Source organism: Paramisgurnus dabryanus, chromosome 9, assembly GCF_030506205.2.
Source record: "Paramisgurnus dabryanus chromosome 9, PD_genome_1.1, whole genome shotgun sequence".
Classification (NCBI taxonomy): domain Eukaryota; kingdom Metazoa; phylum Chordata; class Actinopteri; order Cypriniformes; family Cobitidae; genus Paramisgurnus; species Paramisgurnus dabryanus.
The window spans coordinates 29,600,066-29,618,835 of record NC_133345.1 but is presented as its reverse complement, the minus strand read 5'-3'; the positions used below and the strand labels follow the sequence as shown (position 1 = coordinate 29,618,835).

At 36.7% G+C, this 18,770-nt stretch overlaps 1 protein-coding gene across 1 annotated transcript in view; it reads right to left on the bottom strand.

Moving 5' to 3' along the window:
• Nucleotides 1-18,234, bottom strand: part of cracr2aa (calcium release activated channel regulator 2Aa) — a 28,522-nt gene extending 10,288 nt beyond the window's left edge. Inside the window, exons 1-11 of the mRNA XM_065283510.2 lie at nt 17,992-18,234; nt 11,375-11,609; nt 8,791-8,902; nt 7,815-7,992; nt 6,162-6,308; nt 5,586-5,676; nt 5,282-5,377; nt 1,510-1,697; nt 1,149-1,220; nt 1,029-1,074; nt 857-948 (exon numbers count right to left, since the gene is read on the bottom strand). Coding sequence (XP_065139582.1) covers nt 857-948; nt 1,029-1,074; nt 1,149-1,220; nt 1,510-1,697; nt 5,282-5,377; nt 5,586-5,676; nt 6,162-6,308; nt 7,815-7,992; nt 8,791-8,902; nt 11,375-11,563 — 1,211 coding nt within the window. The 5' untranslated portion in view covers nt 11,564-11,609; nt 17,992-18,234. The remainder of the gene's footprint in view (nt 1-856; nt 949-1,028; nt 1,075-1,148; nt 1,221-1,509; nt 1,698-5,281; nt 5,378-5,585; nt 5,677-6,161; nt 6,309-7,814; nt 7,993-8,790; nt 8,903-11,374; nt 11,610-17,991) is intronic.
• Between the last annotated feature and the right edge of the window lie 536 nt (nt 18,235-18,770).

Here is an 18,770-nt window from a genome sequence, read left to right as displayed (position 1 = left end):
AAACAGTCTAATACCATATATGCTTTGTTGCACATTTCATTATGCACAATTGATCAAACTTTCAGAATAGGAAAATAATTATGAACCAAAAAAAATCACACTTGACTAACTGTCAAAATAATTGTTTATTAATGTAAAATAAGAAAAACAAATAATAAATAAAATAGACTTCAAAATGTGTAGGAAAGAAAAAAAACCTGTAATGAAGTGTGTTCAATACTTATTCCCAGTGTCATTTCACTTTATTTATTATGACCCAACTTGTATACTTAAATGTTCTGATTTCTTTGTATGAAATACATTTTTAGCTTGATGGCTAGACGGCATTTACGTCAATCCATATTTCCGCTATTATCCACTAGGTAGCGATCTTGTGCAACTTATTAAACACTGAAGCATCCACTGATCCAAAAACAGTAAATTCATTTAGAAAAAATGCAATTATCACAGCTTTTTGCTCAAAATTTTGTATTTTTGAAGAAACCTACCCATATTTAAGAGGTAATATAAAGAGAACAAATGAAGATAGGATGAAGAAAATTTTTAGTTTGACAGCAAAGGGTCTGTTCTTTCATTTGATAAATTGTATGTTTATATATTTAAAGAAGAAAATTTTCTGAAAGGCATTAAACTTTTGCAAAAATCATTAAAAAGCTGGCACTTGCTGGCAACTTATTTGACTGGTGGGGAAAGAGTTAATGTCCTTACCATAAGCTTTGATCAAACGAATTATTTAATCTCGGTAGCGCATTCATTTAAAACATTATTTTGAATTTATTGATTCACAGTACTTCTTCATGGACTGCACTTGCACGTACAGATACGATTATTGCGAGTAATTAAAAAGCAGCCTTGCCTCTTAAATGACGGCTTTCTTTCAGCATACTTCAAGGTAATAGATCCAGATCTCTGTGTCCATGAGAGTTTTCCAGCGGAGCTTTTAGGCTTCTGAAAAACAGTAAACAATGATTTGAGACCGTCAAACACAGAGCCAGTACAATTATTTAATTTATATAAAACGTACCTACCTGATAGCACATGTCCCTTTCATCCCGCAAATGTTTGTTCATTTCCCTAGAGGAAGAAAATAAGATGTGAAATCTGGGCAGACATTAAAACTTTCCTTTTCATTTGTGATGACATCTTACCTTAGTAAGTCAAGCTGTTTGAGGAGACTGGCTCGCTCTCTCTGCAGACTCTCTGTTACCCTGTAAATCTCCCTGAAGAAAACACAGATAGTCTTACAAACGGTGATATTGACGTATTGGGCGGTAGGTCAAAGAACAAATCAAAGAAGGGATAAAATGAGCAGACTTCTGGAATGTAAAATCAATATTTTAAAACCCTCAGACAAAACAAGAAAATAATAAATGGTATTACTGACAAACCAATCAGGCCAATATGGCCAATTTTTGGCAGAAGAGCTAAAAATGTTGCTCCCCGTGCAGTCGTGAGGACTGATCCTGCATCAGTTACTGAACACAACAGTAAATGGTATGATATGCTCACATCTCTCTATCCTCATGCAGTCGTGAAGACCGTTCCTGGAGCAGCAGGAGTTGCTCGTGGGCGAGACTTAGCTCTTGTGTGGTGGTCTCCAGCTCACGGCTCAAGTCCTCATTATACTGCTTTAGCTTCACGTTCTCTACGGCCGTCTCGCGCTGCTCGCTGTGCAGCTCTCGACACTGACGCTCCAGCTAATGGACATCAAAAAACACACACAAATGAAAACAGAGAACAATAAACACTCAAGACATCATTCAAATTCAAATGGGTGACAGTCGTGCCTATCGTCGAATCTCAGCTATGCTAATATAAAGATAACTGAAAGCCAGTCATGCGGTTTTAAATGTTAATTAAGTTCAGATATGTCTGTGTGTCTGTCAATCTGTTTATCTATCCATCCATCGATGGCCTAAAACTATATTTTTTTTGCCAGACCAGCCAATAGCCAGTTAAAAAATATTTTTTACTAGTATTTTTAACTACATCTACTTATTTAAGTAATACTATTCAATAAGGTACTAGGTATTATTAACATAAGTTAGCTACATTAGTTAACCTGAAATGATAACAGATAATACTACTGCTAATTGATATAAATGTCACCGGCCAACCAGCAAATGACACGTTTCATATACTCGTCAATACCGATTTTTACTCGCTTTTGGCGCTTTGCGAGTGTTCTTTTAGGCCCTGCATCTGTGCATCCATTCATCTCTATATATGTAAAGTTTGGTTCCAAAACCATTTTTTATATAGATACCACCAAAAGCAGTATTGTATCAGGTTAGTATTTAAAAGTAAATTCTTAATTTGATGCAAAATCCGATATCGGCCATGTTATTCTTTCATCTTTTCTCGCTTTTTTCCTAAAAACGCGATAAACAATACACACGGCATCCTAGTTTTCCTCATCTACTTTATACTTCGTAATCAACAAACAAACAAAAACAAAATAATACATTTGTTGGAATGGATAAACCTGTGGTGGTTTTCTGTAGCGAGGAAGAAACGTAAGCCAATCAGACGGCAGAAAAATGCCGGTTGTTGCTTGTTCTTAGACGACAGCATCAAACTTCTTTCATGATAACACATTGACCCCAGGCCAGGGGATCTTATGAAAAACTTTTCATTACTTTACTCGAAGTCAATGAAAATCAAGCAGGACCAAAACATTTTACAGTTGATCGCTGTCAAAAAAGTTCAGCGACGACGTCCCAAGGATGACTGCAGCCATGACAGTGTTCTTTTTTTTATCAATGTATACCATCATTTATCAACTAAATGAATATAACATGGCAAAAATGAATGCACATTTATATATGGATTCAATAGAATTATAGTATTTTGGAAAAACATTTTTTAATGTTAATTTAACCTAAAGATGCTATGTGAAAGTTTGCAACTTTCTTGGTATAGAAAACATGTTTTTACCCAAATTAGTCAAAATGGATTTATTGCGTTTTGGAACCAAACTCTTCATATATTCCATATTCATATCCAAATATACCATCCAAATCCTTTCATCCATCATTCCATCCCTCCCCCCATATATATTCCATATACCATTCATCCATCCGACTTCACTTTGTGAGTGCCTTGTAGCACAAATGCTCCCAGGTTAACAATATAACATCAGGGCTACTTCATGATCATGAGTGTCTTGTACCCAACACCTACGCCAACAATTTAACCCTCACTCTAAACTTAATTAGATAAACTGCAGGGCGAGCCTTTGGCTGAACTGGTTTGGGTAAAAAAATTTGCACATGGTAATCATATTGATGATTATGCTCTTCTCACGTACAGACAGTACGTTTTTGTTTCATTTACATTTTTGCCCTGACTGTTTATATCTATCTATCTGTCTGTCTATCTGTCTGTCTGTCTCCCTTTTTCCATCCGTTCAAATCCATCTTTCCATGCATCTATCCCGGTATCTCTGTGCATCTGACATGTTTTATGGTAAATGAGCATATTTTATCAGACTCTTAATGGATTCTGCCAACAAACCTGGTATTTTTAGGTATTTTATGAATGTATAATATGTGCCGAGAGCATTCGGTTAATATCTCATTTTCGATGAAGGTGGTGTTTAGCGGCTTTTGCATCTGAGCTCCTCATTTATATTTATAGAAAGACATGTAAAGATATCAGACTTTTTCACTGAGTACTATGTGTAACCCAGAAGCAGCACGTGAAAGTGTGATGGCCTCGGTTTATGCCATTGCGAATGTTTGGCAAGGGCTTTGGTGGGAAGAATGATTTGATAAGAAAGCTGCTACACTTATGCTACTAAATATAGAAAGAAAATAGGACACAAACACAAGGTCTATTACCAAACATGAGAGTCTGCTTCACAGCACAGGCTCAGGCTTATCATAAGTTATACTTCACCGAACAGCACAATGAAGAAAGTAATTGTTGATTACAGATGACAAGAACAGAAAATAAAGCTTGTAATAAAAGGCAGGAAGAGTTAAGACTATGCTGATGCTAGTTTCAATTTATTCATTAGAATTAAAAGGCTTTGCATGGTTTTATGTCGTCTGTTAACACTGTCTGTCTTTAGAAATCCTTTCTCTTAAAAGTTTAACACAAATTGTTGCTGAACAATTGACAACACCTGCTGATTGTGTTAGTTAAACAATCTGAGATGAATAAAGGTACATTTTCTATCATTTATTTCTGAGTCAGGGTTCCCACACCTTAGTTAACGTCAAATTCAAGGACCTTTCAAGGACTTTCCAGCTCCAATACCCTCAAATTCAAGGACTAAATGTGGGGAAACATTTAAAGTGAGAGCAAAGTTACATCGTGTTACCTTTAAAGATACATTGTTATAGCTCCCTTTCGAAGGAACTTGCGCTGCGTCACTGCGGTGACACTTTGGGGACGCCTCCAGGGGTAAGTGCGTCTGAATGTGTATATCAAATTCAACCAATGGTGAGGCTTAACGACAAAAACAGGGTGACGCGGGAGCTAGGAAATAAATCACTATCTGAAATATTGCCAAAGACGGCGTTACATGGACGCAGTGTGGCAAGGGAGACCAGCGACTCGTTTGCTTCTCAGGGAACAACAGTTACATACATAACCAGAGACGTTTTCATGTGTCAAACACAACTATGCAAAAAAGCATTTTGGTATGAATCAACATTCGCATACAGAAGATATAAGCATTTAAAGCGAACAGTTTAGCACGTGTGCTTAAAAAGTCTAGAATTGTTCTGATATTATCCTACACTACACAGGGAATAATATGGAGTTTTTTCCTTCCATAAAATAGATTCAAGCACTTTTAATGACCTGTATCTATGTACAGTATGTATCTTTTCCAAAACTGAATCCACCCCCAGGTTCACAAACTTTCAAGGATTTCAAGGACCCGTGGGAACCCTGCTGAGCAAAAGTTGTAAGTGTTGGTACTCACGAAAGGAGGTCAAAACATTATTTTGACCTTTCATTATCTGTAGCTAATATTGCATACATTAATTTTACACAGTAACTTTAGCTCTGTGTAGTAGTTGATGCACTTTAGCTATCATTTGAATTAAGGTAATTTACTTGTTATTTATTTTGCTTGTTATCAGAAATAATCTACTCTATAGAGGGACTCTTATTGATTCCTGGCAGAAGTCTACCGGTAGTTGAGTTTGGGCCACAAAAGCCATTTGTTTATGTTGTTGCTGAAACTGTACACCTTCTGCCACTTTGTTTTTATTACGGTACTTATATTTTAAGAAGAGATAAGCAAAAGAGTTTGTCTGCTACCCACCCTTTTCTGTTTGTTAGAAAGGACTTCCAAGTCTTTCTCCTTGGCTGAAAGCTGATGTTCCAAGTCTTGACTCCGAGATAAGAATCGTTCCGAATCCTTGAGGGAAAACAACAGATCATATAAGTCTTGCATTGTGTGGCTGTAACTTTACAATTCGGCATGGTAACTAGTTTTCACTTTTATCACAAGTTGCATTTACGTACAGTATGTATTTTTAAACACGTGACCTTGGCTTTGCTAGCATTGCACTATATTAACTGAGCTACAGAGGAGATACTTTAAATTAATTTTCAATTTTTTTTACCTCTAGCAGAATCCTGTCTTTCTCGTTCTTGATCTGCTGCTCCATTTCTTCATACAATCTTTGGATTTCATTATCATGCGTCATTGCTTTCCTACAGTATAAAAGACATCATGATCACAAAAGCTTAAGTCATTTGCTCAAGTGAGATTTTTAAACATTATTCAATGCATTCATTGAAACAAAAAGTCGTTCAAAAGGCATTTATATTATTCCAGGTAATTCAGAGGATTTAATCTCTCCTTTGTTCACTCTTCCACTGCTTTTTTTGGATGACAGACTGAGAGAGAACAAGAAGGCACAAAGCAAGGGGCAGGATGCTCTGACACAGACACACAAATCAAATGACAAAGGGAAAGTAGAACTCTGGGATAAGTAGAAGTCTGATTGTATCAGCTGTGCCTGTGATCGTCATTAGCAGGTCAGATTGACATTTAAAAAATATATCTTTATAACATTTTTGCAATAGTCTTCATAATGGTCCAGACAAACTAACAGTCACCACTTTTGTTTGTTTTCTATTACAGTTGTCACCAAATGAAACATTTCTTTAAAAAAAAGTTTGATGTAACGTCTGACCTTTTTAGGGCAGTTTCCATTTCTGACTTTTCCTGGTTGGCTTCTTTGATCTGATAAGTGACTCTTGAAAGAAACTCCTCAAAATTGGACAGCAGGTGCGGCTCATCTCTTTTGAGTTGGGCCCACAGGCTGCGTACCTCTTCTGGACTGATACATCACAACAATAAAAACAAGAGATGCGTCATGAGTCTTATCAAATATTAAAGAATGACTAGAAATGTTTGTCGAATGTTTCATCTCTGAATGTGCATTTAATCTGGATGTGACTGAAAGTCAAAACAATGTGCAGTTTAATCCAAAATGTCAACTGTCCACAAAAAACAACAACCGCCGTACCCAAAGATTACAATCAGTCAAAAGGATGAATCTATGAAATTGATGTCTTCCACCATCAACATTAGATTTTAAGGGATGGTGGTTGTTTATGCTCATGCGTTACGGATGTCCGTACTTGCCATATGGTCAATGATAAGAAAACAAGCGAACTGTATTAAAATCCCAGGGCCTTTCAGATGCCCATCTAAATGTCATCTCTAACTATTGATTAGATTTTAAAGAGACACTCCCCTATTTTGAAAATATGCTCATTTTCCAGCTCCCCTAGAGTTAAAAATTTGATTTTAACTGTTTTGGAATCGATTCAGCTGATCTCCCTGTCTGGTGGTACCACTTTTAGCATAGCTTAGCATAATTCATTGGATCTGATTAGACCATTAGCATTGCGCAAAAAAACCTAAAGAGTATATTTTTCCCATTTTAAACTAGACTTTTCTGTAGTTACATCTAGGGATGTGCATCGATGCATCGCGCTCCCATTAAAAAGACCTGTCTAAAATCGATTCTGAATCGTAAGGCTCCGATTCAGTGTTTCATGCACAGCTTGTGCATGTACTACGGCTCCGTGATCAGTAGGAAGTACTTATCAATCTAAAATCACTACAAGTTTGACTCGTTTATAACGTGCATTTAAAAAAGCAACACTCGTCAAACACAATCATTTAAAATATTCTTTATTATCATGAAAATACCTGAAACAATCTGAAGAACAGCGATATAAATATTCCTTTAGACATTTCCTGGAATAGTGTTTGGTATACTACTTCTTCTGTGGCACAAATGGTGTTTCTAAGCGAGAGCGCCCCCTGGCTTTTGGATGTGCCTGCATTTCACCGTAATTCATTCAAATTCTTTCATTGAGAAAACGCGCATTTGCCCGATTAATTGTCACAACCCTAGTTACATCGTGTACTAAGGCCGACGGAAAATTAAAAGTTGCAATTTTCTTGGCCGATATGGCTAGGGACTATACTCTCATTCTGGCGTAATAATCAAGGACTTTGCCGCTGTAACATGGCTGCAGCAGGCGCAATGATATTACGCAGCATCTGAAAATAGTCCCCTGCTATTGCAAGTAACCAAGGGGACTATTTTCGGGCACTGCGTAATATAATTTTTCTCAATATCATAATTTAAAGTCAGTTTGGGGTATCTGTCTGCTGGTCAGAGTCAGACTGTAATCCATCCAAAAAAAATCATCTGAATGTCAACCTGGCCAAGGGAACAGCCAGACAAGAAATTTTTTTCCACAGAAATTACACACAGAATTTAAATGACAACAGACACTATAATGTGAATTACTACAAAATCACTTACTCTTCAAAGATATTACTGGCCCCCAGGTTCTCCATTAGCATGTTGAAATGTTTTTCATCATCATCTTCACCAGCGCTGAGACCTTCCTCCCACTGACTCTCATAGAGCGACTCTGATCTCTTCTGTGAGAGAGGTTCTTCAGCGACCGATGCCACACCTGGACCGCACATGAACTCACCTGAACAGGAGTCAGACGTTAGCAAAATTTCTGTTTATATACTGCAGTTGAAATTATTGAAAAGTCATTCTGCAAGGTCCAAAATTAACTCTTATAAGCTAAAAAAAACCACATTGCATTGCTGAGTAAATACAGCCAAGCCACTCACACAGTGACTTTCACAAAAAAAATTCTATATTGAATTTTAAGAATGCTACTTCGAGACAAGCCGCCCTTCCACTGTACACAACAAACAACGGCCATTAAACCGGGAGTCATTCATTCCCTATGGAGAGCGGCAAAGGGGCTGCGTGGGGTGCCAAGCATCTGCCGATGTGTAATTTTCAGATCCAATTTGAGCAGTGCCCGAAACTAGTCCTCTGCTATTGAAAGTGACCAAGGGGACTATTTTCAGGTGCTGCGTAATATCATTGTTATGTTACGGCAATCCTTGATTATTTCGCTGGAATGAGAGTATAGTTCTTGGATATATATGGAATGAGCTTCATTTCCATGTTGGCACAGATTTACAATTAAACTGAAATTTTATTACGACTGCCACTAGGGGGCGAACTCCGACAGTCGTGTCTGAATGTCATGTACAGTGGAAATGTGGCTTTAGTAATATTCATTCAAATCAAAGACATACAAGCTCTGTATATTCTTTACAAGGATTACAAGTGGTGACGGACATGGAATATTTCCCACGTTTAGCCACCAGTGAATTTCACAATTCATCCACCATTGGCAGGTCTGGCAAAGAGTTAATTCTGGATTAAGTTTGTATGCATTTTAACCTCCAATAAGAAGCAAACCCACTAAAGCCGGAGGAGAATTCATCAAACGTCAGGTAACCATTGCCATCCGTGTCCAGGGTGTCAAAAACGTTCTCAAGTTCGTCGGAACTGAGGGGCAGCTCTGCATGTAACCTCTATAACACAGGACAAAAACAATATGTTACTACACAAAGTGGTTTAATATGTAGAACAATCCACACTTCTAAAATGTCTAAAAATGTAAAAATGTTTACTGTTAGCCTAAGGTGGTTGAATTGTTGCTTATTTTATGTACAGAGCTTTGAGAAGCTGCTTGTATTATATTATTTATTTTCTTTCTTTGAAACAAAATATACTTGTGCTATCCAAATGATGTTACCTTCTGACTAGGCTAACAAAACTGATGCATGAAAAGTATCTAATATATCTCACAACAAACATGGGATTTGCATCTGTAAGGCTGTGTTTGTGTTAAAAAGCCGGTTTATGTCAAGTCATTTATGGAAAACGCACACATGCAGGTCACATACTTCAGTAATCAACCCAGTTAACACACAATACAGACGTTACTAATCTTAGAAAGTAAATAACACACCCTGTGTGTTAACTTCATGAGTAAGTCCACAACACACACCCATCACAGGTCAGATTAGCCCTATGTGACTTGGACATGGATCTTCCTTTGTATTTTTAAAGATTAGTCCATTTCTCTATAAACTAACTTGACAGCAACACCAGCCTTCAACCCCGAAGGCTTAAAAAATTGCTCTCTTTGAGACAAATCGTGTCGTCAGCGTTTTCGACGTAGACCAACATGCTGAATTGTGTAACTTTGTGGTTAGCGCCTGAAGAATGTTACTGTGTCAAAGATATGTTTTGTGATGGTTTTCACATAAGCATATCCACAGCATGTAACAGAAAGATTGAAATGCGTACGAATTTGAGGGATCGGTTTAATTCAACGAGGCGAAATAATCAGAGGCATCATTTAAATAAAGATGAGCAACAGATGTTTATTAATGCCTTTGCCAAAGACACTGGATAAAAAGGTGTGATGAGGTTAAAAGAGGCTCTTTAGAGCCCAACGGACAGAGTTCAAAGGAAACCTGCATGATGAATGGAAAATCTAAGAGGCGATCAAATCTACACAATAATACAACTGAAGGGGTGGTGGTCTCAAAACACCCACCCCTGTTTGAGTCATAACAGACCATGGCTGTCTTATGAGCTCTTCTGGCTCTATTCAATTTGAAAAAAGACAAAGTACCATAGTATTACAGGACGTAATGAAAACATGCATTGCACACCATTAACATTTGGTTATTTTTCTAAATCATACAAACTAAATTTGGGCCTTTAATTATTTGAATATATTATAAAGATTTACATTTAGGCATTTGGTAGGCGCTATAATCCAAAGTGACTTACATTGCATTACAATTTCTTAGCATCATGTGTGTACCCAGGGTTCGAACCCATGACAACACAAATGCACTACCAATGAGTTTAAAATGCAAATTCATTTTATAAATAATTTTATATAGCAGTGGTTCTCAAACTTTTCAGCATGTGGCCCCTCTTGTGTGGGGTGCATCGCTTTGCGGCACCCCCCCCAAAATAATTCATGACATAAAACACTCTCAAACGTTGTGTTAATTATGAATTAAACAAAACATATTAAATTATACAATGTAGTGCTGCTGGTTAGTCTTATTTTTCTGAGGTTTAATTACACAATAAATTAATGTATTTTGTAAACATCTCGTATCCCCCCACCCAATCTGAGAACCACTGACCTATGGTAAGTTACACAACTTCAGTTTTTAGGGTTCCCACTAAACCAAATGTCAAAACTTTCACTAATTAAAAAGCTGAATTTTTATGACCTATGTCTGAGATACCGTGAGCCTGATAATGTAATGTACGTGAGTTTATAAAAAAAAATTGCTTAAATGCGTGAAATGAATAAACAATGCCAAGAAACAGCTGCTTAGATTGTAGTCTCACTTGAAATCGGTCTAGGCTTGGACACGGAAACGGCACTACTTAACAAGCGGATTATATTTTTATAAATACAAACTAAAGCGACAAACAAAAGCCTTGATATTCCATGCCTTGGACAAAAAATATAAAAAAATTCCATGACTTTCAATGTCTGGAATAGACCTTTGAAAAGTCCTTGATATTCCAGAAATGCTATGACCCATGGGAACCCTGAGTTTTGTTTATTTTATAATTAATTTCCAAGGCCTGGAAGTAAAAATGTAACAAAAATCAAGGATTTTCCAGGTTTTTAATGACTATGGAAACCCCAAATAGTGCTGTCACAGTAAGTTTTGGTATTTTTGTTCTTAGAATAGAAGCCTGCAGTACAGTAGCATGTTGTGCTTTTAATGGTATCAGAATAAACTGTAAGCTTTTTCAAGAAGAGTTAAGGGAATTACTCTACTTTAATGCCTCTTTAAATTTGTTTCAAACTTTTTATAAGGTTAAATAAACACACATTGCCCTAAATAAATTTGCTCTTTAAAAAAAGCTTTTTCATTTATCTTTAATTAATTAAACTACAGGCTTAAGCACCAAATCACAGGTCCTCCCAGTCTCTCCCATGCCAGCAGCATCCTTACCTGCATGTCCCGTTTCGTGATGAAGCCCTTGCTCTCTATATCACAAATCTGAAAGAACTCTTGAGTCTTCTCCAGCACAGTGCTGCAGTCGCCATCACTAGATGTCTCCTTTCTCCTCTCTCCTCTACGAAGGGGTGGCCGATCCACCTTGGGGCCACAGGTGCTGGAGAGAGCTGCCATGGCGTCCATGTGTGCGCGTGTGTGTGTGAAGCACCCTGCCTCACACAGGTCAGCCCTTGACAGAAGAGTGAAAACAGAGCACAAAGCTTTTGAGTTACACCACATCAAATCCTCTTAGAGTGCCGCCAACCGCATCTCTTAGCAACCACCCCTTTAATTAGACAAGCATGCACACGAGACGGGTGCACGAAAAGAAAGAGAGAACAAGAGAAAAAAAGAAGGATAGATTTAAAGTAGCAAAAGTAAACATTTTCTTAAAGGGGACATTTCACAAGACTTTTTTTAAGATGTCAAATAAATCTTTGGTGTCCCCAGAGTATGTTTGTGAAATTGTTGCTCAAAATCTCATAGATAATTTATTCTGACATGTCACTTTGTAGGTGTGAGCAAAAATGTGCTGTTTTTGGGTGTGTCCTGTAAAATGCAAATGAGTTGATCTCTACACTAATTGGCAGTGCCGTGGTTGGATAGTGCAGATTAAGAGGCGGCATTATTCACTTCTGACATCACAAGGGGAGCCAAAGTTCAATGACCTATTTTTTCACATGCTTGCAGAGAATGGTTTACCAAAACTAAGTTACTGGGATGACCTTTTTCACAATTTCTAGGATGATAGAAGAATTGGGAACCCAATTTAAACATGGAAATCAGATTTTCATGATATGTCTCCTTTAAGTCAGTGGATGCATCATTGCATGTAAAGCCTAACAGATCTATTATAGCTGAAAAGTAACAAATAACCGCATTGGCATCTAATAATGTTTAACGAGGGGAAACCACAAAAAGATCTGCTTTCATTTACTAGAAACCTACTTTATGTCCAAAACAAGCCCCTGACCATATAGGATTTTGTTTAAAGAACGAAAAGCAAGAAATTAGTAAATGTAATCTGTACTTTTATTTAGGTTAATCAAAAAAATGAGCATTGCTACTATATGTAGTTGTATACTGGTCCCAGTTAATAATACCCAGCTGACGCACATAACATTCTGGGGTCTCATTTATAAAACTGTGCATAGGTACAACCCAGTCTCACCCCATGTCGTCAATATTTGACGACACTTGACCATTCGTCAATATGTGACGCGGAGGGTATACCTTTCGCGTCATTTTTTGACGAACTGGGGACTTCAATACTATTACGTCCGTTGCATTCTCTTCTCCTATTTTCTTACCAATTTCGCGTCGGTTTAGGGTTAGATTTACATAATGACATCCCTACCCAAACCTAACTCTAACCCCAACGCCAGGTGACAACTGTTTCTAACCCCAACGCCAGGTGACAACTGTTTAATTTCGCGTACACTGTTTAATTTCGCGTACACTGTTTAATTTTGCGTAATCTAACCCTAAACCGACGCGAAAATGGTAAGAAAATAGGAGAAGAGAATGCAACGGACGTAATAGTATTGAAGTCCCCAGTTCGTCAAAAAATGACGCGAAAGGTATACCCTCCGCGTCACATATTGACGAATGGTCAAGTGTCGTCAAATATTGACGACATGGGGTGAGACTGTGTTAATAGGATCCTTACTAAACGTTTACATGCAAGCTCACACACGTCAAGTTTTATTTTTTTATAGATCGCAACCTTTGCGTGGGAACTGACGTACACATAGGGCTGTCAGAATGATTAAATAATCGTCTCATCGCGATTGTTTGACATCATTGTGATGATTTCAGAACACCGCAATGATTGCACATCTCTCTAGAAAACACAAGGGGGAGCTGCAGGAATTAATTTTTTTCAGCCACTAAAGCAGGGGTCTCCAACCTTTTTGTGAGCAAGGGCTACCACAATGGATAAAACAATCTGGAGGGCTACTGTTTGATATAGCCTACTCAAAACTTTTTGTTTTTGTTTTACTTGTTGATTTTATTTTATTTACTTGTTAATATGTTTTAGTATTGTTTAAAATTTTTACATACATAAACCAAGCCAAGCTAATTTAAAAAGCATTAAATATTACAATTAAGATTATTAATTAAATGGGCTTTGGCGGGCACCTCACAGACTCTGTGCAGGCTACTTGGTGCCCACGGGCACCACATTGGAGACCACTGCACTAAAGGCATGTGGTCCAGTACTTAGGTGATCTTAGCAGGATTGGCTACTATACAATGCCTGTTCTGGTACTTGAACATTTTTCTTAAACACTAAATTCAAGAAAAATTCAAGAAAATTTTGCCTACCCCATTGGCAGATTTTTTTGCTTGTTTTATACACAAAATCACTTAAATTTGATATTTTTGGTCTAAAACTAGACTTATTTTCTTGGGTCCTTTTGCTCATCAAGAAAAGGCATCTTAATTTAATTTTTTTTTTGATATTTTATTGAAAACAAGACACAAATATAGAAAATGTTTTCTTGAAAATCATTTTGTGCAGTGTAACAATAACAAATCATTCACACAAACAGGTTACACAGCAAATTTTAAGTTAAAAAGCATCACCAAAAATGGCACCAACAATACAGACATAGACAGTTATTGCCTGCATGAATATGTAGACCAACAATATAACTTTTCGTATATATGTAAAGCCATTAGCTTGCAAAGCATTGCATCTCAGACTTAACTTAATTTGTACAGATTGTTTTTTTCCTGTAATATTCATAGTATAGCACAAACTCAAAAACTTCTAAATGGCATTTGCAAAATCACATTTTTGTTGGGGTCTTGTTGATTAAACACATCTAGAGAGACAGAAAAGCTATAAAAATGCTTCTGAGGAAAGCACAAACCCGAACAAAAACCGCACTGGAACACTGACCCACATGTCTCTCTCATTTGGTGGAAAACAGATGTCATTTGTGCACTGACCATGGATTAGCACAAGATTGATGAAATCTGACAAGCCATACCACAGATTTGAGAGTGGTGATGCATATTTTCTTTGAATATTGACTGAGAAAGCCACAGGTTTGCCATTCCAAACTTTTGAGTGCAGTGGCACAGAATGATGATTTCAGTGCCCCGAGTCTGACCATCGATCACAAACTACAAACCTGGCATCTAAAGAGAGACCAATACCACATCACAGGCAACATTATGGATGTCTGCATATAGTCTTTAGTTTTGATTTATTCCTTATTACATTTCACAAAAAAAAGAAAACAACTAATCTGATCAAGTTTTAATCTCCTGGGTTTGTCTGCTGAGCATTTCTTTGGTCAAACTACAGTATTTCCTTTAAAAGAATATCACTAGGCCTACTGCTTTGCATGAAAGCTTGATCTGTCCTGCTTGAATGAAAACACTATATGGTGATGTGATGTTAACACAGCGCAGATGCTAATAAGCAGGCAAAGTGGAGGTTAATTCAAGAATCTAACAAACTATGACTCATTTACAATATAAAACAACAATTAAAGGAATAGTCAATTTTCTTAAAAGAAAAATCCAGATAATTTACTCACCACCATGTCATCCAAAATGTTGATGTCACAAAGAACAAAGAAGTTCAGTCGAGAAGAAATTATGTTTTTTGAGGAAAACATTGCAGGATTTTTCTCATTTTAATGGACTTTAATAGACACCAACAATTAATACTTAACTCAACACTTAACAGTTTCAAGGGACTCTAAACGATCCCAAACGAGGCATAAGGGTCTTATCTAGCAATACGATTGTCATTTTTGACAATAAAAATAACAAATATACACTTTTAAACCACAATTTCTCGTCTAGATCCGGTCCTGAAAGCGCCAGCGTGACCTCACACAATACGTCATGACGTCAAGAGGTCACAGAGGACGAACGCGAAACTCCCCCCCAGTTTTTGAGAAAGAGGACCGTTCCTATGTTGTTGTATGTCAACTGATACTAATTAATGTCTTTATGTCAGTTTGTTGTTTAAAATGGTCCGCAAATGTGCGTTTTATATATGTAACACGTGACCTCCCTACGTCACTACACATTTATGTGAGGTCGCGCTGGACCGGACCTAGACGAAAAGTTGTTTAAAAGTGCATATTTTTTATTTTTCTTGTCAAAAATGACAATCGTTTTGGTAGATAAGACCCTTATGCCTCGTTTGGGATCGTTTATAGTCCTTTGAAACTCCGTTGAAAAAAACTGTTAAGTGTTGAGTTATGTATTAATTGTTGTCTATTAAAGTCCATTAAAATGAGAAAAATCCTGCAATGTTTTCCTCAAAAAACATAATTTCTTCTCAACTGAACAAAGAAAGACATTAACATTTTGGATGACATGGTGGTGAGTAAATTATCTGGATTTTTCTTTTAAGAAAATGGACTATTCCTTTAACCACCATATATTGTTCTGTTTAAAAAAACTTAGACAATTTTTTTGTGTGTTTTAGATGCTAAATGTGAATGCCCTTACTTATACTTAATACTCTTATACAGTAGGGAAGAGCGGGGCACAACCTAACGCTTTTTTGGACTCTATCATTAAAAAAATATTTACACACACACATCTCTGCTACAAATGAACACTTAAAGTTTTTTTTTTTAAAGGGCCACACAATTAAGACAAAAAAAAATCATAATTGGGAGTTATTTCCCATGATATTGTATTAACAGTTATCATTTTGATTAATAGTATTTACATTGTTTTCGTTTAATTATCATACTGGAGGCTTAGTTGTAACACTGTGTTACTGTAACTAACCCCACAGTGTAAAAATGTTTTTAATCCCAGCTATCAGTTACTAGGAGTTGCTGACATGTTTCAAAATGCTGTTATGTGTTACGTAACAAGACAGTGTTTAAAATAATATAAGGTTTGATTTGGTGACCCAACACACCAAATTATAAAAAACATAAGATGAAGAAAATAATTTACTTTTATGCTTCCAAAAAACTCTTTGTTCAATATCTAAAACACATCAAAACCTTTCACAAATTCACAGGAGATCATCTTCTGACAGTAGGAGAAAATGACCAAAAGCACAGATTGCTCGGCCTTGTATAAATATGTAAAAGTAGCTGTGTTACAATTAACCCTGCGTTAGTGTGTGCCCCGTTCACCCCTAATTATGCTAAAATTCTCCATTGCAGGAATAATGCATATGAAAATGGACTACCCTATTTAAAGGCACAATCTAAAATTTTCACTGCTAGAGATCGTCATAAGAAAAAAACGCAGCTTGATGATGCTGTGAACGATGACTGGCGTATGACATCATTTGGATCGCTCTCGCAATACTATGATGTCATATGTCGATCTGTCTGCAAAGCGCTGCGTGAAATCAAACATATTTCTACCGCAGTAAAAGCCGTGGATAATGCGGACATGACACCATTGGCAGGCGACCCTATAAACATAAAATTGCAAATTCTCCAAAATTGTTAAAACATATATAACACTGTGCTCTAGTAGGTTTATTTATATTTTGATGAAAAAATCGTACATATTGCGCCTTTAAGATAACTGAGCAATCCATAACTTCTCGATCCATGGACACATTCTCCACATAGTGTGGATCAGTGCAGGTTTTATTAACAAAGGTTTTATTTATGAATATTGCACAAAATGAACAAGCAAGATTTTCATACATCATGACTTTGATGGAAGTCGTTTCTTGTCAATCCAGTTGGACTACACCTATCTAAACAAAATGGTGTCTTGCTTGTGAATCAACTGATGACCTGAACAAGGGCGTTTCTATATAAAAACCACAAAATAATTATTGTGTTCTTACATATAATGCAATGTTCTTGTGTTACACTGAGAACAAATACAGGTCAGGGTGTTTTCGGCTACAGGAATGAATGAGCCTGTGGACATCTAGAAAATATACTGTTACAAATGTCTCTCATGTGCTTGATTGTAAGCTCTGCTCACATGTGATTTTGCCTTCTTTAATATCTCAAAATTAATAAACTATGGTATTTGTGTTTACTGTGTTGCAAATACCATGCTACTGTTGTTCAGTTGCGTAAGAAAATGCATTATAAAAAGTTTACAAGACAGTTAAGTGAAAATATACAACAACTAATCACACTACATCACACTAATGTGAAAAGAAAAGTTAATTTGGGTTTTATTGTAACAAACATGTTTTTTGGCAGATTCATTGTATAACCACAATTTTAAAACAAAATTCATGGTTGAAGTATGCTGTAGGTAAAAGGTTTACTACAGAGAGCCTACTATACTATAGTTAAAATATGGTAACTGTACTAAAATCATTTTCATTTTTATAGTAGGGCACATACATACAACCATATGTCAATGCACATTCGCACATACAGCAAAGTAAAAAGGTAATATAGTTACATCCTACATTTCGTTATATTTACAAAACAAACATGTGCAATGCTGGAAGCAGCTGATCATAAAAACAGGAACACTTGTTTCCTTCTCAGATTCCTTTACACTCTCAACTATAATTTTAACACTTCCTGTTTAAGCAAACCAGAAAAATGGCAAATTTAACGCAGAGACAAAGACAAAAACTACTGGCTTACCTTAACCCAGAGCGAAACTTGAATTATTTTAAAAGGTCCATCCATGAAACGACTATCTTTAACTTTCCACAAAGTTCAGCTGACAATAACGTTAAATCTTTAACGCTACAAACAATGTTTGCATGCTAAGACTGTCCACGGAACCGAGACTAAAGTTTAATTCAACTTCCAGCAGGTGACACTTGATCGGGTTTGGTACGCGTGAGTTCAGAAAGCCGCTGGCGGAAAGTTTGGTCAAACACAGCTGCCGCTGCGCGTTCACAGGGGAGGGACTCAAGTCCACGTGGACCTGCATCCGTCTGTAGCTATAACAACCAAGAAACACACACGGAAGTTGGAGTGTTTTACTACATACACATTTTTTTTATTATACAAAAGTATACATCTTTTAAAGGTAAATTAAAGAACATATTGCCTTGGATTCATGTCCCTGAAATATAAATGATAATATATAGCCTAAGCATATATTTTCAAATACTCATAAAATGTATAACACTACACATACAGTGCGGTGTGTTTTACAGTAAATATAGAAAAAGTATCCAAATAATATAAAAAAAAGTTTTTAGAGAAAAGATTAAAGTGCAGATTTTAGAGCTGCAGATTTTACTTATATGGTCTTGAGAACGATGTTCAAAATCACGCGGCGCTGCGCAGATGAAACGGCGTGTGACATCAAGTACCGCGAGAGCAGAAAGAAAGCTGTGCTTTCATGTTGGTCTCGCGGTACTTTAATGGCGTTTACAGTGAATTTGTATTTTATATATAATGTGTTGGTT